The following is a 22,604-nucleotide window of genomic DNA, read 5'->3' as shown; positions in this document are numbered from 1 at the left end:
ACAGCAGAAGAATTGAAGAGTTGTCTCTCCTTCAGGGCGGTTTAACTTGTTCATATTTCGAAGGAGAGGGACAAGTGCTCATCTCGAAGTCAAGGCTAAGATAAATGAGCAAACATAGGTTCCAGCTTGTAGACACAGATCCTTTGAGGACTTGAAAAGGGATACCATCCACACATTTATCTCTCGTGAGAAAAGTGTTTGTTGGACCCTTTGGTCAGAATGTGGGAAAGGTCATGATTGGGAGGTTAATGCTGGTAGAGTGTGAATGTCATAAGTGTCTAGTGTAGAGTGAAAGGTAAAACAGGGAGCTTAGTAGTCTAGCTTTATCTGTAAGACAGACAGCAGTTATATTATCAGAACATAAGAAAGGGGAAGAGTGGTTTGGGAATGCCTTGGGAGTAAAGTCAGGGGTTAGTGAGAGGACAAGAGCAAGGGAAGGAGTAGCAGTACTCCTGAAACAGGAGTTGTGGGAGTATGTGATAGAATGTAAGAAAGTAAATTCTCGATTAATATGGGTAAAACTGAAAGTTGATGGAGAGAGATGGGTGATTATTGGTGCATATGCACCTGGGCATGAGAAGAAAGATCATGAGAGGCAAGTGTTTTGGGAGCAGCTGAATGAGTGTGTTAGTGGTTTTCATGCACGAGACCGGGTTATAGTGATGGGTGATTTGAATGCAAAGGTGAGTAATGTGGCAGTTGAGGGAATAATTGGTATACATAGGGTGTTCAGTGTTGTAAATAGAAATGGTGAAGAGCTTGTAGATTTATGTGCTGAAAAAGGACTGGTGATTGGGAATACCTGGTTTAAAAAGCGAGATATACATAAGTATACGCATGTAAGTAGGAGAGATGGCCAGAGAGCGTTATTGGATTACGTGTTAATTGACAGGCGCGCGAAAGAGAGACTTTTGGATGTTAATGTGCTGAGAGGTGCAACTGGAGGGATGTCTGATCATTATCTTGTGGAGGCTAAGGTGAAGATTTGTATGGGTTTTCAGAAAAGAAGAGTGAATGTTGGGGTGAAGAGGGTGGTGAGAGTAAGTGAGCTTGGGAAGGAGACTTGTGTGAGGAAGTACCAGGAGAGACTGAGTACAGAATGGAAAAAGGTGAGAACAATGGAAGTAAGGGGAGTGGGGGAGGAATGGGATGTATTTAGGGAATCAGTGATGGATTGTGCAAAAGATGCTTGTGGCATGAGAAGAGTGGGAGGTGGGTTGATTAGAAAGGGTAATGAGTGGTGGGATGAAGAAGTAAGATTATTAGTGAAAGAGAAGAGAGAGGCATTTGGACGATTTTTGCAGGGAAAAAATGCAATTGAGTGGGAGATGTATAAAAGAAAGAGACAGGAGGTCAAGAGAAAGGTGCAAGAGGTGAAAAAGAGGGCAAATGAGAGTTGGGGTGAGAGAGTATCATTAAATTATAGGGAGAATAAAAAGATGTTTTGGAAGGAGGTAAATGTGTTTGATGATAGAGTGGCAGATATAGGATGTTTTGGTCGAGGTGGTGTGCAAAGTGAGAAGGTTAGGGAAAATGATTTGGTAAACAGAGAAGAGGTAGTAAAAGCTTTGCGGAAGATGAAAGCCGGCAAGGCAGCAGGTTTGGATGGTATTGCAGTGGAATTTATTAAGAGAGGGGGTGATTGTATTATTGACTGGTTGGTAAGGTTATTTAATGTATGTATGACTCATAGTGAGGTGCCTGAGGATTGGCGGAATGCGTGCATAGTGCCATTGTACAAAGGCAAAGGGGATAAGAGTGAGTGCTCAAATTACAGAGGTATAAGTTTGTTGAGTATTCCTGGTAAATTATATGGGAGGGTATTGATTGAGAGGGTGAAGGCATGTACAGAGCATCAGATTGGGGAAGAGCAATGTGGTTTCAGAAGTGGTAGAGGATGTGTGGATCAGGTGTTTGCTTTGAAGAATGTATGTGAGAAATACTTAGAAAAGCAAATGGATTTGTATGTAGCATTTATGGATCTGGAGAAGGCATATGATAGAGTTGATAGGATGCTCTGTGGAAGGTATTAAGAATATATGGTGTGGGAGGCAAGTTGTTAGAAGCAGTGAAAATTTTTTATTGAGGATGTAAGGCATGTGTACGTGTAGGAAGAGAGGAAAGTGATTGGTTCTCAGTGAATGTAGGTTTGCGGCAGGGGTGTGTGATGTCTCCATGTTTGTTTAATTTGTTTATGGATGGGGTTGTTAGGGAGGTAAATGCAAGAGTTTTGGAAAGAGGGGCAAGTATGAAGTTTGTTGGGGATGAGAGAGCTTGGGAAGTGAGTCAGTTGTTGTTCGCTGATGATACAGCGCTGGTGGCTGATTCATGTGAGAAACTGCAGAAGCTGGTGACTGAGTTTGGTAAAGTGTGTGAAAGAAGAAAGTTGAGAGTAAATGTGAATAAGAGCAAGGTTATTAGGTACAGTAGGGTTGAGGGTCAAGTCAATTGGGAGGTAAGTTTGAATGGAGAAAAACTGGAGGAAGTGAAGTGTTTTAGATATCTAGGAGTGGATCTGGCAGCGGATGGAACCATGGAAGCGGAAGTGGATCATAGGGTGGGGGAGGGGGCGAAAATCCTGGGAGCCTTGAAGAATGTGTGGAAGTTGAGAACATTATCTCGGAAAGCAAAAATGGGTATGTTTGAAGGAATAGTGGTTCCAACAATGTTGTATGGTTGTGAGTCATGGGCTATGGATAGAGTTGTGCGCAGGAGGATGGATGTGCTGGAAATGAGATGTTTGAGGACAATGTGTGGTGTGAGGTGGTTTGATCGAGTAAGTAACGTAAGGGTAAGAGAGATGTGTGGAAATAAAAAGAGCGTGGTTGAGAGAGCAGAAGAGGGTGTTTTGAAATGGTTTGGGCACATGGAGAGAATGAGTGAGGAAAGATTGACCAAGAGGATATATGTGTCAGAGGTGGAGGGAACGAGGAGAAGTGGGAGACCAAATTGGAGGTGGAAAGATGGAGTGAAAAAGATTTTGTGTGATCGGGGCCTGAACATGCAGGAGGGTGAAAGGAGGGTAAGGAATAGAGTGAATTGGATCGATGCGGTATACCGGGGTTGACGTGCTGTCAGTGGATTGAATCAGGGCATGTGAAGCGTCTGGGGTAAACCATGGAAAGCTGTGTAGGTATGTATATTTGCGTGTGTGGACGTATGTATATACATGTGTATGGGGGTGGGTTGGGCCATTTCTTTTGTCTGTTTCCTTTGCGCTGCCTCGCAAATGCGGGAGACCGAAAAAAGAAAAAAAAAAAAAAAAATTGATGTATTTGCAATTGCTTAAGATCATGCTGACAAAGGACCATAGGAAGAAGGAGAGTTCCAGGCATTTTCCTTATAAGGGACTTCATGAATTGTAAATCTAAAGTGATATCCCTCAGAAATATGGGTAAGGAGAGATTTAGATTATTGGGAGTTTTTCCATGTTCAGTACACCCAATCTCTTATGCCAAGGACAGTTTAAAAAGAAGTCTTTAAAGCTTTGTCTTGGCTCATGTGGTGTTTAATTCCTCTTAATACACCAGCGGATGTATTAATAGTGAAGTGGCTGGGGGCGAGGAGGTCAAGTATAAACTCACTGTTCTCATGTGCACTGATACTTCTGGAATGATCAGATGCAAATTTTTTGGAAAGAGGGGCAAGTATGAAGTCTGTTGGGGATGAGAGAGCTTGGGAAGTGAGTCAGTTGTTGTTCGCTGATGATACAGCGCTGGTGGCTGATTCATGTGAGAAACTGCAGAAGCTGGTGACTGAGTTTGGTAAAGTGTGTGAAAGAAGAAAGTTAAGAGTAAATGTGAATAAGAGCAAGGTTGTTAGGTACAGTAGGGTTGAGGGTCAAGTCAATTGGGAGGTAAGTTTGAATGGAGAAAAACTGGAGGAAGTGAAGTGTTTTAGATATCTGGGAGTGGATCTGGCAGCGGATGGAACCATGGAAGCGGAAGTGGATCATAGGGTGGGGGAAGGGGCGAAAATTCTGGGAGCCTTGAATAATGTGTGGAAGTCGAGAACATTATCTCGGAAAGCAAAAATGGGTATGTTTGAAGGAATAGTGGTTCCAACAATGTTGTATGGTTGCGAGGCGTGGGCTATGGATAGAGTTGTGTGCAGGAGGATGGATGTGCTGGAAATGAGATGTTTGAGGACAATGTGTGGTGTGAGGTGGTTTGATCGAGTAAGTAACGTAAGGGTAAGAGAGATGTGTGGAAATAAAAAGAGCGTGGTTGAGAGAGCAGAAGAGGGTGTTTTGAAATGGTTTGGGCACATGGAGAGAATGAGTGAGGAAAGATTGACCAAGAGGATATATGTGTCAGAGGTGGAGGGAACGAGGAGAAGTGGGAGACCAAATTGGAGGTGGAAAGATGGAGTGAAAAAGATTTTGTGTGATCGGGGCCTGAACATGCAGGAGGGTGAAAGGAGGGCAAGGAATAGAGTGAATTGGAGCGATGTGGTATACCGGGGTTGACGTGCTGTCAGTGGATTGAATCAGGGCATGTGAAGCGTCTGGGGTAAACCATGGAAAGCTGTGTAGGTATGTATATTTGCGTGTGTGGACGTATGTATATACATGTGTATGGGGGTGGGTTGGGCCATTTCTTTCGTCTGTTTCCTTGCGCTACCTCGCAAACGCGGGAGACAGTGACAAAGCCAAAAAAAAAAAAAAAAAACATTAATGAATAGATAACAGTAAAACTTTCTTTCATGCATGTTTACTATTTCCATCATGAGTGAGCTAGTGTCCAGAATAGATTACAGATGATATGCAAGCTCTATGTAAAGTAGATAAAACTTTCATTTGGACCACCATAGGTGCCCTTGACATCATCTGTAATGCAGCAGCTGTTCAGTCCCAAGCCTGCTGGACTAGAGATAATAGAATGTATCTGTTTGAAGTCAGATCTTTATTAGAATGAAATCATGACTTTTGATTTGAGATTCATGATGTATGCAACAGACATATTTTTACAAAAAGTACATAATGTACCTTTGAAACAGAAAAAATATAAAGATTATAGGTAAGATATGTTACGTGGCTTGTATTCATTTAAAATTTCAACTACAGAAATTGTCACAGTTGATAATTGTTGATATTTCAGGTGCTAGATGGTCGGCAGTTGGCGCTAAAAATTTCAGCAAACTCGGTATATGGTTTCACAGGTGCTCAAGTGGGCAAGTTACCTTGTCTGGAGATTTCCCAGGTAGGTTGTATTTTGAAAAGTATCCGTTGATGTATAGCTTACCATGATGCAATCATGGGCTGCCCAGGGTCGAGTGCATAGGTTTGACCCCGATATACCATATCATTCCTATTCACTGTATTCCTTGCATGCCTCTCACCCTCCTGTATGTTCAGGCCCTGATCGCTCAAAATCTTATTCACTCCATCCTTCCACTTCCAATTTGGTTTCCTGCTTCTCCTTGTTCCCTTCACCTCTGACACGTATATCCTCTTTGTCAATCTTTCCTCACTCATTCTCTCCATGTCCAAACCATTTCAACACATCTCTTCTGCTCTCTCAACCACACTTTTTATTTTCACTTATCTCTCTTAGCTTTGGATTTTGGAGCATTATTACATGACAGCTAGAGACGGAGTGTGAACGAATGTGGCCTTTGTTGTCTTTTCCTAGTGCTACCTCACGCACATGAGGGGAGAGGGGGTTGTTTCATGTGTGGCGGGGTGGCGATGGGAATGAATAAAGGCAGACAGTATGAATTATGTACGTGTGTATATATGTATATGTCTGTGTGTGTATATATATGTATACGTTGAGATGTATAGGTATGTATATATGTGTGTGTGTGTGTGGACGTGTATGTATATACATGTGTATGTGGGTGGGTTGGGCCATTCTTTCGTCTGTTTCCTTGCGCTACCTCGCTACCGCGGGAGACAGCGACAAAGCAAAATAATAAATAAATGATAATCCCTCTTACCCTTTCATTACTTACTCAATCAAACCACTTCGCACCACATATTGTCCTCAAACATTTCATTTTCAACACATCCACCCTCCTCTGTACAACCCTATCTGTAGTTCATGCCTCGCAACCTTATAACTTATTTCTGTGTAAGCAATGAAAGGTCATCTATGTAAAGTCTAAAACTGCTGCTAGTCTTACACATTATGTCATTATTGATGATATATCTCGATTATTGTTGAAAGGAATATGCAATATGTATCTAGTAAGGGTTATACTGATTAACTTTTCAAGAGTTTAGTGGTATTTTTATCAAGTGGTGTCTTGATGGATGTTGAGACTTTAGTCTGTCAAGTTTAAGTCACTTTTCAAAGAAAGTCTTAACCTGAAATTACTTTTGCTATAGAAATTAAATTCATATGGTTTTGAGATGGTATATACCTATGTAAGAAAAATAGTGTTTTCAGTAGTTTGGATTTGCTAAATCCTTTGTTTCACAAGAGGAAACAAGGCTGAATTTTCGGTTGCAACCTTGTAGTGAATCTTCACATATTATCTCCGCTGGTTTTGTTATAGGTTTTTTTAATTGTAATCCTGCTTTTTTGCAGAGTGTAACTGCTTTTGGACGGACAATGATTGCCTTTACAAAGAACCAGATTGAGGAAAAGTATATCATGGAAAATGGATATGCACAGAATGCTGAGGTAAGATAATGGTATTTTCTTTAATTGGTATTCAGTCATGAAATAAGATTAGTAATAAGGATAGATTTTTTTCTCTGCTTTGCCACACTTTCAGTATTGGCTCACTGTCTTTAATGATATCCATTTTGTGTCTTTTTATTATTACGTCTCACATTTTAGAGTAAACATGAATAAGAGCAAGGTTATTAGGTTCAGCAGGGTTAAGGGACAAGATAATTGGCCTGAACTTATCTCCACCAAGAACTGATTATCCCCTCTCATCATATTCACTTCCAATAACATCTCCTTTGCTTGCTTGTCATTAAGCCCATTGACCCCAACCTTGCTCACCTTTGCTTATTTACGAGGTGATGTGCACCTTTTTTTAAACCAAGTATTCCCAGTCACCTCTTCTTCAGCACAGATCTTGACAAAGAAAACAGGGAAGTATTCATGGCACTGAAGAACTTGTTTAGATGAGATTATTGAGAAGGGCCTTTTGTATTTAACAAACTTTTTGGTTTACCAGTGTCTGTCTGAATCCGATTGACCACCCTTGTATTTATCTTAGATATTTATTTAAGTTCCTGTCCCTCATGTGTGTATGCTGATAGTTGCTGATGGTCTTTGTCCTTACCTTGGTCTCTGTGCTTAGGGTTTTGAAACATGAAAAAACATTTCTTTACCTTAGCCTGATCCTTTTGAACATGTGTTTAGTTTTCCTTTCCCGTCCACGTAAAAAGAAAATTTATTCTTGATTCCACAGTAATATGCTTGAGGTACAGATGTCAGTAGTGGCTAGCTATATGCCTTGCCACTTCACCTTTGCACAGGTCATAGCAGGTTACAGTGTGGTTATTATGTCCTTTTGAACAGGCATCTACCAGCCTTCCATGTTTTATGATGATCTTAGCAGATGATTCCTCATGGATGCATCTCATTTGGAGGTATTATAGCTTCACTTTGTTGCCTTGTAAGCACCTTTTTCAGATGACCAGAAGGCTCTACTTGTAATAAGAGAAATTCTGTAAATCCAGCGTTTTTAAACTGTATGGGTAACGGTAGCAGTTCTACAGTTCTACCCTGGGCATTAGTTTTCCCTTCCTTTGCCAACCAGCATGATAAAAGCTGAGGACCTATGTTCTGCATAATTGATTTCCACAAAAGGGGTATTGATGCATGCACTTAATCACACTCTCTGTTAATGGATATGTTGTTTATGATATGAACTGAATAGTTAGAAATTGTCTTTTTTGTTTTAAATGATTTAACGGTTTACTTCATCATTGTTATTATGGTTATTCACCATTTTTGTCTCCGTGGTGAATTCATCTTCATGTAATTGTTGATAACAATAGATGTGATAGAGCCCATGTATAGCATTCATAAGATGACTAGTTATGTTTATTACACAACTGTAAGTTGGGGAGACTGTGAAATTAACATCACAGGGCTTTACCAGAAACCTCACACCAGTTTATGAACATAACTAGTGTTAAAGTACACAACTTTTGTAAAAATATAGCAAGTATCTGTTGGAAAGTTTCTTTCACTGGCAGACTTTGAATTTTTTTCCAAAAATGAAAAACATTGTAATTTTCCTCCTGTTCATGGAGTCCTTTACATAAGGTTTATTGCATGAGATTAGAAGCATAAATATAAATAGGTAGTATGTTATAAACAGCATCTACACAGAGAATTATAATATTGTCATCCTCAATTAAGAATGTTTAAATGGCACCTTGAATCATCTTACACCCTCCATGTCAAGGTTGCTGATCATACCCTGTCACATTAAATCTAATCTACTGAGCTAGATGTAATATCCTTTCCTTACATGTGAAAAAAAATTGATTTATTGGAAAAGTGTCTTACGTTCACCCATCACTATTTTTTTAACTTTTGTCATTTTCATTTTCCTTTTTTTCCTTCAAAGCTTACCCTCAGTCGTAACCTATGTCCATGGCTGGAGCCTATTATAGAATGTAATACAAGATACAGGAATGCCAGCTGTAGTGCTAACTTGTTTACCTTGGGTAAGAATTTTGTATGCTCTAAATCACATCAAAATGTCATTCCAAGGCCATATCTCATGTGTGTTTGTCACTTTTGCAGGTTGTGTATGGAGACACAGACTCTGTGATGATAAAATTTGGTGTGGAGACTGTAGCAGAAGCGATGGAACTTGGGCGGGAGGCTGCCACATATGTCACAGAAAAATTTGTCAAACCTATAAAGCTAGAGTTTGAAAAGGTATGTTAAAATGCAGTGGACTTTTTGTATATCTGTAGCTTTATGTTCAGGACTTAGAGGAAAGTATGCTTTAATTCTGTTTATCTATCTATATCTCTGACACCTGTTCCAGTTGGAACTCCCTCAAGGTGGTGATCACGGCAATAGTCTCCAAAGCTAGTGACTGCCGGTGGCGCTTCTTAGCCTTTAGTGCCTCACCCTCATTAGGCCACTAGCAGAGGGCAACTCTAATGCAGTGTTTGGAGAGGCTCCTTCCAAGTGTTCCAGCCGACTACATCTACCTAATGCTCCTACCTACTACTGCTACTACTGCCTAATCTTTCTTTCTACTTAATGCTCATGCCTAAATGTTTCTATCTTTATGTTCAGAACTTAGTGGGAAGTATGTTTTGATTGGAATATACATTCATCCTCTATCCCTGGGTTTAGGGGAGGAACAAAACTATCTTTGTGTTTTCTATTTTTCATCAAGGGCGACTAAAAGGGGTGGGAGCAAGGGGCCAGATCCCCCGCCCTCATGTATTCATCTTATAAAAGATGGAATACAAGAAGGAACCAAGCAAGGAATATTCATCTCCCACAAAGGCTTAGGCTGGGGTGCCTAGATGTGCCTGGATGGAAGTGGAATAAGAAGGGAGAGATAGGTAGTATGTTTGGGGAGAAGAACCTGGACGTTCTGGCTCAGAGTGAATTACTCTCAAGACGATGGAGGAGGAATGGCTTGGGAATGTCCTGTGAGTGAAGTTTGAGGCTAGTGTGAGGGCAAGAGCAATGAAAGTGGTGGCACTTCTGAAGGAGTTGTGGGAATGTGTGAATTAGTGTAAGGAATTAAGCTTTGGCTTGATGCGTGCAACAGTGAAAGTTGATTATGAGAGGTGCTTGATTGTTAGTGCTTAAGCACCTGGTAGCAAGAGGAATGAGTAATGTGACATCCATCATATCTGGTAAACCTTCAGAGAAACTCAATGAAAAACAAAATATGTAAAAAGTGATATTTGGGTTCTGAATGACAACTTGCATAGGTGTGACATGATAGGAAGGAGATATGGAAGAGTTGGTTTGTCCATAACATCTGAACTACTAAGTTTTGTGAATGAGGTTGAAGAGATCCTAGTGTCCGTCTTGAAATCCTTAACTAGATTGTAACACTGATTTGTAAGCCACCAGAGGCACGACTAGAAGAATTCATAGGATAAGAAGTATAGAATCTTACTTCATCAGCATTAATAAACCAGTTCCAGATATGAGGTGTGGGTACTATTACTGACACTAAATTTTGTGGAAATGAATGCCCAAGTTTGAAATCATAGAAACATAGCCGTGACATTACTAACTGATAGATTTCAGCATGTTTGGTCTCAGTGTACAGAAATTTTTTTTGTATTATGGAGATTATTAAGAAGAAATGATTTGTAAAAAGATGGAAGAACATACTCAAAATATTAAATTATTATAGGCAACACTGTGTACATGCTGTTTACACTGTCAACTTTTAAACTTTTCTATTTTCCCAGCTCTTTTCTGTGAGTAACCTGACACCGGGTTGTGCTTCTCTTTTTGATGAATTTGCCGTGTATTTCCTCAAAATAATGCCAAATAGATGGAAAATAAGTAATCTGTAAGGGCTTGCAGTGCACTTCACAACAGAAGCACATGAAGACTGGCCTGGGTTGGATATTTATTGGCTCAGACAGTCACATGACTGCCTAGTGAGATACTTATTGGCTACAGGCACTGGTGGGCTCATCGTTGATATGCTGCCTGATTCCAAATTTTCTCCCTTAAACACATGGTCCCTCCTCCCCTCTAAAACAGTGTGTTAACAAGAAAGTTAGTGATGAACCCACCATATGGTACAAGAGAGATTTGAAAGAGGAAGGCCAGGGAATTCTCATGTCATATTTTTAGGGGACTTCAGCATGAGTGGAAATGGTTGGAAAACATGATAGTAGCTGAGCATCCCCACTAATAATGGTTTATGCCAACAGCTACATGAGAGGGAACTATTTAGACTGACAAATTCTTTACTGATTACCTAGAAAAATTAATAAGCTATATCTGCTTTTCACAAATATTGTGGACTAAGTGCATAATATCACCATTTCAAATGCACATTATTTGGATCACATCAGAATAGAAGTTCCAATATGTATGCATGCTAAACCATCAAAGCAGAACACTTCCCACCACGTAGATGAACTCAGCAAGTTCAGTATTAAGTGGATGAAATGGGAAATAGTTAACAACGAGCTATTAGCAGCCTGGTGGGAAATGCCTCTGAGTGGCAGTATGCCAGAGGAGTGTGTGGAATATTGAACTGAGTATGCCAGAGGAATGTGTGGAATATTTAACTGAAGTACTTAGTTAGACAGATTTACAGTCTGTGTTTTAACACCAGCAGTTGAATATATGCTGATCAGTGGTGGTTACACGGGGTGCCTTAGGTATCTGTATGCAACAATTACACATGAGTTCTTCAGTTACCCTTCATCCATGGTGTTGTGAGGCTGTTACAGCAGACTGCTCGGTGTAGTTGACATTAAGCAGTATTTGCTCCTTAGCAGTGAGGAGTCTCACCATCCTAATGATACTAATCTATTGGATGATGATTAAAAGAATCAGCAGCTGCATCAGAACACTTTATAAATGATGATGGTTGAGATATGTTAACATTAGTCATTGCAGTGCACCGATCTATTTCAGCAATGCACTTTCATTGGAATATTTTATTTCTCTAGGGGAAAGTTGAGGCTCATTTCATTTGTTCTGTCTTTTTTATTCTTGTCTGATGTTCTTTCTTTTCATGTGAGAGAACTTGTTTTTCCATTACTTGAAAAAAATTTTTTTTTTAGAAGTATCAGGAAATTTACATGCCTGTTCAAGGGGTTCGTAGAATGTGTTTTGCTTAGACTGATCTTTCCTGCATATAGAGACCTATTGTGTAATGTGAAAAGGCTTTCATATTGGATGTGACTGTAACACTTGTTTATATGTAATTTTAAATTACCTATTGAAAGCCAGATTTATGTATTGATCAAAAAACCTGTTAAGGGTTTATGTTTTCTTTCATAGCCATGCCTAATTGGACAGCTTTACTGATGATTGATTGATTGATTGCATTTTCAGGTGTACTTCCCATATTTATTGATCAACAAGAAGCGTTACGCAGGACTGTATTTTACCAAACCGGACAAACATGATAAAATGGACTGTAAGGGTATTGAGACTGTAAGGCGAGATAATTGTCCCATTGTGGCCAACCTCATTAACATGTGTCTACAAAAGATCCTAATTGAAAGGTATGGTTATTAAAACTTTTTTCATTGATTCTCTTTCATACTTATGGACTCCTGTAGTGTAGTGGTTAGCATTCCTGGCCATGATGCATTCTTGGGCCATCCAGGGTTAGTGCACAGATTCAAATCCTGGTTGTGGGAGTTTGACCACAGTCAACTCAGTTATCTATCCACCCTTGGGGGGTTGGTCAATAAAATGTGTCTGTTTTCTGGCACTACCTTGCTGAAGCAGGGGGTAGTGGGATAGTGCCAGGAATGGATGAAGGCAAGCAAGTATGAATATTGTTATAAACCTGCATGTTTGTAGTGTCTGTTATAGAAAATTGGATGTTTTAAGTAAGCCATGTGGTGACCTGGGAGGTTCCAAGAGATTCCTTGGCCGGTCTCATGACTGCCTGGGACCTCCACACTTCACGCCAGGTGGCCTTATTAGCTGTGCATGTCGCAATCGGCTGCTGATTATTCTTCAGGTCACATTGTCAAGTGACCCAGGGTCAGAATACCAGGTTTAAAAAGAGAGAGATTTACAAGTATACATATGAGAATAGGAGAGATGGCCAGTGGGCATTATTAGATTATGTATTAATTGATAGGCATGTAAAAGAGAGACTTTTGGATGTAAATGTGCTGAGAGTGGCAGCTGGTGTTGTTTCATCCCCATCTTGTGGAGGCAAGGGTAAAGATTTGTAGAGATTTTCAAAAAGAGGGGAGAATGTTGGACAGAATAGAGTGGTGAGAGTAAATGAGCTTGGAAGGGAGACTTATGTGAAGAAATACCATGAGAGATTGAGTGCAGAATGGCAAAAGGCGAGAGCAAATGAAGTGAGGGGAGTAGGTAAGGAATTTGGGGTATTTAGGGAAGCAGTGATTGCATATGACATGCGAAAGGTAGGAGGTGGGGAGATTAGAAAGGGTAGTGAGTTTTGGGATGAGGAAGTAAAGTGTTTAGTGAAAGAGAAGAGAGATGTTTGGGTGGTACTTACAAGGAAGGAGTGAAAATGACTGGGAGATGTAGAAGAGAAAGTGGCAGGGGCTCAAGATGAAGTTCGAAAAAGAGGGCAGGTTAGGGTTTGGGTGAGAATCATTAAACTTTAGGGAGAATAAAAAGATGGTTTGGAAGGAGGCAGATAATGTGCAAAAGATGAGAACAAATTTGGACATCAGTGAAGGGAGTAAAAGGGGAAGTGATTGCAGGTAGCGATGGAATGAGTATTTTAAATGATTCTCAAGTGTGTTTGATGATAAAGTGGCAGATGTAGGATGTTTAGGTCGGGGTGGTATGCAAAGTGAGAGAGTTTGGGAGGGTGGTTTGGTGAAAAGAGAAGAGGGGAAAGCCTTGTGGAAGATGAAATCCGACAGGGCTGCAGTTTGGATGGTATTGCAGTTGAATTTATTAAGAAGGGTTGACTGTGTTTTTGATTGGTTGATGAGGATATTCATTGTATTTTAGGATCATGGTGAAGTGCCTGAGGATTGGAGCAATGCTTGTATAGTGCCATTGCAATAAGGCAAAGGGTTTATCCCCTGTTCAAACTACAGAGGCATAAGTTTGTTGAGTATACCTGGAAAAATATACGGGAGGGTATTAATTGAGAGGGTGAAGGCATGTACTCAGCATCAGATTGGGGAGGAGCAATGTGGTTTCAGAAGTAGTAGAGGGTGTGTGGATCAGGCGTTTGCTTTGAAGAATGTGTGTGAGAAATACTTAGAAAAGCATTTATGGATCTGCAAAGAGCATATGATAGAGTTGATAGAGATGCTTTGTGGAATATATGTTGTGGGAGGTGAGCTGCTAAGAGCAGAGGAGTTTTTATCAAGGATGTAAAGCATGTGTATGACTAGGAAGAGAGGTGAGGTTATGGTTTCCAGTGAAGGTTGGTCTGGGTTAGGGGTGTGTGATGTCAACATGGTTGTTTAATTTGTTTATAGATGGGGTGGTGAGGGAGGTGAATGCAAGTCTTGGAGAGGGGCGAGTATGCAGTCTGTTGGGGATGAGAGGGTCTTGGAAGTGAGTCAGTTGTGTGCCGAAGCTACAGCACTGTGGCTGATTCAAGTGAGACTGCAGAAGTTGGTGACTGAGTTTGGAAGAATGTGTGACAGGAGAAAGTTGAGGGTGAATGTGAATTAAAGGAAGATTATTAGGTTCAGCAGGGTTGAGAAATAATGGATGAATTCCCCCTCGTTGCAGAGATTGATTCTTGGAAAACATACACGAGACTGTAAATTTAGGCAGCATACTCTTTTTTCATGAAAAAAACTCCTGTTTTGGACAAAAAGGAAGTCTTATTTAAGTTTATTCCTTAAACATGAAAATGGCTTGAGTAACAAAAATATCCCTTCATCTTCCCTGCCTTTCCGAGGCAGAATAAAAAAGTATAAAAAAAAAAAGTATTAAAGAATGTGAACTCAGTGTAACTTTCCTACTGCTATCTCTTTGTGTTGCCATAGCATTAGCCAGATTGTAAGAGGAATTGATTTACGGGATATGTTGTTTTGATTATAGATGTTGGAGGACATAGAAAGTATGCAAAAGTCAGAGCAAGATTGTAACTTATTAAAGAGACAAGAATGTCCAGAGTGTTATCATTTTGAAAACAGTAAGAAACTGTAAAGAAGTCATAGTGTTTTAGAATGAATATTTACAAGGATTGACATGGGATTTTTGAAGTTTGGATGAGAGGCACGTAAAGAAGAAGAGAAGGTAGATAGACTAGGCACTTGTGTAAAACCTAGCTTTCTAAGAATGATTGGTAAAATAATGCGAGTAGTAGACAAGGATAATCAGTGGAAGGAGAAGAGATTTAGTTATGAATACGGATGTGTGATATGAGATAAGATATTAAAGATAACATGGGCATGTAGGGTTGATAGTGAATGTCATGATATTATTATATAGTGTTTTTCACTCTCCATGGCACCTAGAGAGTGAGTGTTTGCAAATAAAGTAGGAAAAAGAGTTATGTTTAGGTTATGGATCAGAGGCTCTGGTTTTGGTGCACTACACATGACAGGCCTGAGAATGGATGTGAATGAATGAGGCCTTTTATTTATCTCTTCCTAGTGCTACCTTGCACACATGGGAAAAGGCAAACAAGATTGAAAGAACGAAACAATATAATTATGAGAAGAGAATTCTGTAACTCCTTTATTTGATGTTAAACTTTCAGCTTTTAAAAATTGTAGCCTTTGAAGGTATTTATTTGCTAGCATTTGTTGTTAGAAATCATTCTTTTTCCTTTCTTCATGATGACAGAAATCCAAGTGGAGCTGTTGATCATGCCAAACAGACAATATCAGATTTGCTATGCAATCGGATTGACATATCACAACTTGTCATCACCAAGGAATTGACAAAAACAGAGAAGGAATATGCTGCCAAACAAGCTCATGTGGAGCTTGCAAATAAGATGAAGAAAAGAGACCCAGGCACTGCCCCTAAACTGGGAGACCGAGTTCCTTTTGTGATTATTGCTGGTGCTAAGGGCATTCCTGCATACGAGAAGGCTGAGGTTGGTATTGATTACTGGGCCTTGGTATTTTTCTTTTCAGGTGTGTCATGGGTAGTGTCTTTGTTTTGTAGCTGGTGAGATACGTACTATGAATACTAAATCTTAGCTGTAATAATGAGATTTTACAGTGGTCTTGCAACATATGTGAGATATACGATAAACATATCTTAATTTTTTTCATTTTTACAATTGGAATTTGTTTTCTCTAGGACCCTATTTATGTGTTGGAGAACAGCCTGCCTATTGACTATGAATACTATCTTTCAAATCAACTCAGCAAACCCTTAAAAAGAATCTTTGAACCGATCCTAGGGGAGAAGGTTGAATCACAACTGTTGAGTAAGTTGATTTGTTTTTGCTTTTGGGATGACCACGGCTTATGTCTGGTGAAAGTACCATAGAAATCTTGTCTTTTGGCAAATATGGTGAAGGTTTTGCTGCCATGCAAAGGGAAAAGGGTAGGTGGGAGAGGGTAAGGGAAATAAAATCTATTTTAAGTCGTAAGTGTGTTCGTGTTTAGTATGCAACATATTCAGTTGTCTTTATAAATGAAAGCATTTACAGAAGATGTTTTAGACAGCTTCAAAAGCCAGGGAAATATAACTGTAATTAATTCCTTATACAGTATGGGGAGAGAGCTGCATTCATGAGGTCCCATTCCTTGATCTTTCTCTGCTATGACATTGTTTTAATCTTTAGTGTACTGTCAGCATTCTCTGTTTATCCCTGACCTGTAAGTGTTGAAGTGACCATCTTACTTATTACTTGTATCATGGATGTTGGTTTAACATTTAATTGAAACTAAACATCTAGGCTAGCCTTATTGTCTTTAACTTATGTACACTGTACCCAGTGTCATCATGCTTTTTTTATTTTTTTTTACACAAGTTAAGGATGAAAATAATGTGACCTATAGAATCCTACATTTAAGAGTGAAGAAGAATCTCTTGTGTTTCATCTGTTTGATTTTATATCGGGAAGACTTTGGCAGTATTAGCATTGGCCCCTCTGAAGACCAGATTTGTAAGAATTTACTTTTTTTCACTTGGATTTAAGACAACTGAATAAGAAGAGACCCTATGAAAATATCACCTGACTTTACTTAGGGGCTGAGATTCTTAGTGTTACAGTCCAAGTGCACTAACGGCATTGTTGTCTTCTTCCCACCACATTGATTAGGGTATTCCTTGCAGATGGTTGTATTTGCTGGAATGGTTTTGTATGAATGTGAACATTCAGAGCACCAAAACCTTCCAACATCTGAATATAAACATGAGACCAAGACATTAATTTCTTTTCATAAACATTAAATGGTAAGGTAAATTTTGACAACTGTAGGGAATTTAGGTTAGGTTTTCAAAGGCTCATGTGGTTTGTGCAAGTGGTTCCCAAACTTTCCTTGATCTTTATAGTTCTCCCCAATATTGTCACATTTACTATTATAATTACATAGTGCCTTTATATCTCATCTGCATTCTTCCAGATAACTTTTTCAAAGTGTAAAGAGTCTGTTGTCTGCATTTTAAATCTATGTCATTTCAAGTGCTTCCTCTAAACTATTATTGATTACGTATGCAATCACGGTGTGGACATTCATAGATTGAAGGTGGGCTAAAGTGATATTTGTTTTTCCCCTCTCTTTTGCTAAACTTTGGAACTCATTACTTACTCTTGTTTTTCTTAATGGACCACTTGTTCATCATTAAAAGTCAGGTTTCCACATCTCAAAAAACAGACTATTTTCTCTCCATCTCTTTATCACTTGCCCCTATTGTCTTTGTAGATCTGAACTTGAAGGGAGACTTTTGTCTATGACCAGAATCTTTGCAAAGAAAAATATGTGTATATTGAATTTTATTACAATACTACATGATCATATCCTTTTCAGTGTAGCTCCAAGTTGAAAGGAGTTTTGGTATCATGTATAGATTTTTTTATATGTACGTATTGTTTTTTTTTCTATAGAGGGTGACCACACAAGATCCAGAATCATTACGCATAGCAAAGTAGGAGCCATGGCCAAGTTCGTTACTAAAAAGGCATCATGTGTTGGTTGCAAAGTTCCAATAAGCTCAGTAACTGAGGCCCTCTGTAAGCATTGCAAGGTATGTACAGCATCTGAATGTAACATGGTGTATAATTTTATGTCATTTACTTTCATGTTTGTTAAAAAGTTGATGCCAGCATGGGTGATTGATCACCTGCAGGAAAGAATCATCTTTACACAAAAAGTTGTTCAGTATTCTTTCACATTTGGTAACTAAATTTCTCAAAATTAAAGATAGCAGATTCAGTAGTTTGTTTTGAGGTGTTGCATTTTTTCTGCTTGAAAATGACTTGAAAATTTTCTTTTTTAATTGATGTATGTTTAAAGTGCTGGGAAAAAATTTATTTAGAAATATCTCTGATTGACAGGGATATTAATTTCACTTTGTCAGTTACATTTCCCTCAGTCTTGTATTAGTAAAGAATATCTGCTTAACTTTAGCTGCCCTTTTTACTCAAATATGTTTGTCATTATCTGATTTCAGCTTCGTGAAAGTGAGATATACATGCAGCAAATGGAAACATTAGGTACTTTAGAGGAAAGGTTTTCCAGATTGTGGACCCAGTGTCAACGCTGCCAAGGATCCATTCATGAGGAAGTTATTTGCACTAGGTAAGAGACTTCCTTTGAGTATTAACTTACAAAAGAGATGAGTATTAACTTGTTAAAGAGATGAGTTATCTCAGCTATCTGAGAGAGAATTATCTTTGTTAGAAGGTAGCCGATCCCTGGGTATGGGGTAGATAGAGTACTACCCATGTATTTCGTGTGTGTCTTTGGAGGTATGTAAGAAGGATTGGCAGTCTTTCTCTCCCCTGTATTACTTTTAAAAGTAGGAACAAAAGAAGGAGAAAGAGGAGGGTTTTTTCGTAAAGGCTCAGTTGTATGTTCTTGCAACCTTACAGAGTCCAGAAATGTGAACTTGTATACAGGGAAGTATGATGCATGTGATGCATTCAAAATAAAACACGGAATAGTCTGTGGGTTTTGGCTGTGAAAGGTAGGTTTTGGTTTCAGTACATTGTAATTGACATCTTGAGGGTGGATGTGTGTAAATAGGGATGTTGTTGACATCTAAAGTGTGGATGTGTGTAAATGAGGCTGTTGTTCGTGTGTTTCAGATGCTGCCTTTCTGAGATGGGAGAAATTAGATTCTTTTTTCGCCATATCCCGCATTAGTGAGGTAGTGTTAAGAATAGAGGACTGAGTGTAAGAGGGAAAATCCTCACTTGGCCCCTTTTTCTGTTCCTTCTTTTGGAAAAGTAAAGACGAGGGGAGGAATCCCAGCCCCAAGCTTCCTTCCCTTTTAGTCGCCTTTTACGACACAGATGTAATACTTGGGAAGTATTCTTTCTTCCCTATCCCCAGGGATTAGATATAAAAATATTTTCTTTATTATTTTGTAGCATTGGTCACAAACAAAAGTTCTCTTTGTGGCGAGGCCACAAGTGAAATGTAGATTTATGAAGAGAATTGAAGGATGAAAATAATCCAAGTTTTGGAGAAGGTAGGAAACTTTCCTCTTAAAAAGGGGTAGGTTGTAGCTTTTAGGAAAAACATGAAAAGGAAAAGAGTTCCAGAATTTATTAGTGTAAGGAAAGAAAACAGACATCACAACAACCCACCCATGAGTTACTGTCAGGAAAACCGAAATAATTGTGTCGCAGCTCAACAGTACCTGAGAGTAACAGTTGAAATAATGTCTGCAGAAAATGGAAAGAAGTGACTGGTGTAGGGCAAATATTAAGATTTGACGGGATAGTTATTCATTAGATTAATTGGACCCAAGTATCTAGTAAGCATGTGTAATTATAACATTCCTGGCTGTGAGAGCAGTACTCAGTTCTACAATGAATCAGTCCTTTGTATAATCACAGCAACTGCTCATAAAAGAACTCTTGGCAACTGGACTGAACCTCCACACTTTAGTAGGTAGACTTAGCTATTTGTGTAATGTGGTGTTTCCAAAAAAGATTAAAAACTAAGGTGATACCAAATATTTTCATGCATTGATTGGTGGAATTTCAGAGATGCAGAAGTTGTGAGGGATTTTAAAAAGAAAAATGGAAAGAAATTGGGTTTTATTGGCACTAAGTTAAACTAGGTTGTGACTGCTACTCAGGGAATTCAGTCCAAATATGAGTTCATAGAGGCATTTGTAATGAGATGAGACTATCTATCTATCTATCTATATCTTTGATGCCTGTTTTCCTTTGGGAATTCCATTGAGGGTATGGCCACAGCAAAAACCTCTATAAATGGTGAAGTCTATTCCCGCTTCCCCTTAACAGGGCACTGGCAGAGGGTAACACTAATGTTCCAACCTACTACTCCTACCTAATTCTTACAGATAATATTCCTACCTACTACTTCTGCCCAATGTTTCTAGCTAATGCTTCTGTCTAATGTTCCTCCCTACTACATCTGTCAATTGCTCCTATCATTTTGCCAAAATGCAAGGCTAGCGTATAGCACTCACAGCTGAAGAATCTATGGTTAGGAAGAATGAGCTGTGTGAGTTAAGTGTTGTCATGTTATGTGTGACAAGGGAAGATTGTACGTTTGTAGACAGAATGCCAGCAGCCCATGTGTGGGTGAGGCAGTAAGAAAAGACAGCTACCTGCGTCAGAAGGAGTGCACCTGGACAACTACTGAAGTACTAGCTCATGACACAGCTGTGACTGACCCCCCTATTACCTTCCTAGTTGGTTGCTGTCTACCAACTACTACCTACCTGAGACGAGACTTTTAGTGAGTAAGAGATGGTACATTTCAAAGTGCATTTGGTTACCTGTCACACTGAGGAAATTGTTGATAAAATGGAGGAAGAGAGTAGATGATAGGAAAGAATTTTGAGAGACACTGCTGTTGAGTACCATTAACAAGATTCTACTAATAGGCTGGGCTAAGAACATAACACTGCACATCTTTGTCTGTTTCTTTCTGCTGCTGAGCACATTTTATTAATGTCTCCCTTGAGTTCATCTCATTCTGTTTTTATCTTTGATTTCATAACACCATGTGAGAGCTATAGGTTAATTATGTATAAATGAGACCATTGTTCACTTTTTCATGACTATACAGTAAACCCTCGATTTAACGGACTAATAGTGGGAGGGGTGTCTGTTAATGCAGAAAGTCCGTTAAATCGAATGTTGCCTATGGGCCATTTTTTGATAGAATAAATAGTAATACAGTGTACAGTTCATACGCTTTCTTTTAACTCCTCTGTCACTTGATGCCATTTTGAATTGTAAGGATTGCAAAATTATTTAATAAATAAAGTCACAATTCTTTGTATACAATCTGAATGCACAATAGCTTGAGGCAGACTGTGACTGAAACAAAGCAAGTATACTCCTTGCTACCAAAAACAGATATGATATCTAATGCGCATGGTGGTGCTTTTGAGATTTTTAAATTTTTGAAAATTCAAAAATTATCATTAATTAATGTATTATTTGCTTGGCCCATTAAATCTGGAATCTGTTATATCAGGGTCTGTTAAATCAAGGGTTTACTGTACTTCACCAAGGCAGGATAAACAATTGGGAAAAAAAAAAATGGTTACATTGCAAGGTATTCTCTCATATTTGATTGTTTTTTCATTCCCTTGATAAGATACTTATTTTTTATATCTTCATTTTGCTGCCAGGCGTAGATTATCGTGTTAGTACGTTTCCTTATTTCATGCTGCACAGGTAGAGTTCTGTCAGTCCCTTATAATGGTTTGGGTACTTCATTCCCATATTTTTGCTTTTGTACCATGGCTCAGTTTTCTTTATAGCATGTTATTCTGTTTGGTTGGGGACTTTTAAAATGCTGCAGTCTTCTGTTTAGAATTTCATGGATATGATCAGCATTTTATGCTTATTGTATCAAGTTTTAGTTTTTGTTCTTATTCCTTTGCTAGATTGAAGTATCTTTTCTGTGTTCTTTAAATAATATAGATTTCTTACTCATGATGTCACCAAGATCTTTCATGTTTGCTTTGCTCTCTCTTTTTAATTGTTGGACTATTTCATGTTCATTATCCCTGGGGATAGGGGAGAAAGAATACTTCCCACATATTCCCTGCGTGTCGTAGAAGGCGACTAAAAGGGAAGGGAGCGGGATGCTGGAAATCCTCCCCACTCATTTTTGATTTTCCAAAAGAAGGAATAGAGAAGGGGACCAAGTGAGGATATTCCCTCAAAGGCTCAGTCCTCTGTTCTTAACGCTACCTCGCTGATGCGGGAAATGGCGAATAGTATGAAAAAAAAATTCATATTCATATTTAAAGCTGTACATTGAGAAAAGGGAGAAGAGAAAGAATATGAATACAGGAAATAAAGTTGAGTAGGATATGTTTCATGTAGGAAGATTCTGAGACTAGCTCAGCATGAGTTTTAACAATAAGACAGAAAGACCAGAATTCCTGACCAAGAAAGTGCAAGATGGTTATGGGTACTACTTCAACACTCTTGTCAAGACTGAGATTTTTGTTGGCAATTGCTTTCAGTAACTCAGGTATGTGCAGGGCTGTGCCTCAAACATAGCGTGTGAATGGGAGAAAGGGCATATGCTTCACTTGTATGTATTGCTTTTGTGTTACCATGGCTAACATTTACATTGATGTTGAATATGTCTCTTGGTAGCTAGCAGTTGGTAAGCAGTCTCTGACTTGGGAGTTATATTACTCATACTACCTGCTTGGGTATTGGAGGGGCTCGTGACACCTGTGGCATGAGCTAGCTCTTCACTAGTTAACATGCTGCACTTCTCTGACCCAGGTTTCTGTATTTTCTTTCTGCCTCACCCACATGTGGACTCCTGGCAATCTGTCTACAAATATTAGGTCTCTCCTTGTCATACATTACTCTTGACTTAACCCACACAACTCATTCATCAT

General features: G+C 39.1%; 2 protein-coding genes across 4 annotated transcripts in view; one reads left to right on the top strand and one right to left on the bottom strand.

The window, feature by feature from the left end:
- The window catches only part of LOC139763118 (apoptosis-resistant E3 ubiquitin protein ligase 1), a 323,876-nt gene that overhangs the window by 84,587 nt on the left and 216,685 nt on the right, over positions 1 to 22,604 (bottom strand). The window lies entirely within an intron of this gene.
- The window catches only part of PolD1 (DNA polymerase delta), a 102,600-nt gene that overhangs the window by 62,066 nt on the left and 17,930 nt on the right, over positions 1 to 22,604 (top strand). For all 3 annotated transcript variants that reach the window (XM_071688780.1, XM_071688777.1, XM_071688778.1), the window contains exons 16-23: positions 5,100 to 5,201; positions 6,534 to 6,629; positions 8,724 to 8,861; positions 11,988 to 12,160; positions 15,411 to 15,666; positions 15,876 to 16,005; positions 17,632 to 17,771; positions 18,198 to 18,325. In XM_071688780.1, the coding sequence (XP_071544881.1) occupies positions 5,100 to 5,201; positions 6,534 to 6,629; positions 8,724 to 8,861; positions 11,988 to 12,160; positions 15,411 to 15,666; positions 15,876 to 16,005; positions 17,632 to 17,771; positions 18,198 to 18,325 (1,163 nt within the window). The remainder of the gene's footprint in view (positions 1 to 5,099; positions 5,202 to 6,533; positions 6,630 to 8,723; positions 8,862 to 11,987; positions 12,161 to 15,410; positions 15,667 to 15,875; positions 16,006 to 17,631; positions 17,772 to 18,197; positions 18,326 to 22,604) is intronic.

The sequence above is a fragment of the Panulirus ornatus genome, chromosome 46, assembly GCF_036320965.1.
Source record: "Panulirus ornatus isolate Po-2019 chromosome 46, ASM3632096v1, whole genome shotgun sequence".
NCBI lineage: Eukaryota > Metazoa > Arthropoda > Malacostraca > Decapoda > Palinuridae > Panulirus > Panulirus ornatus.
This window is presented reverse-complemented; position numbering and strand designations above follow the sequence as displayed.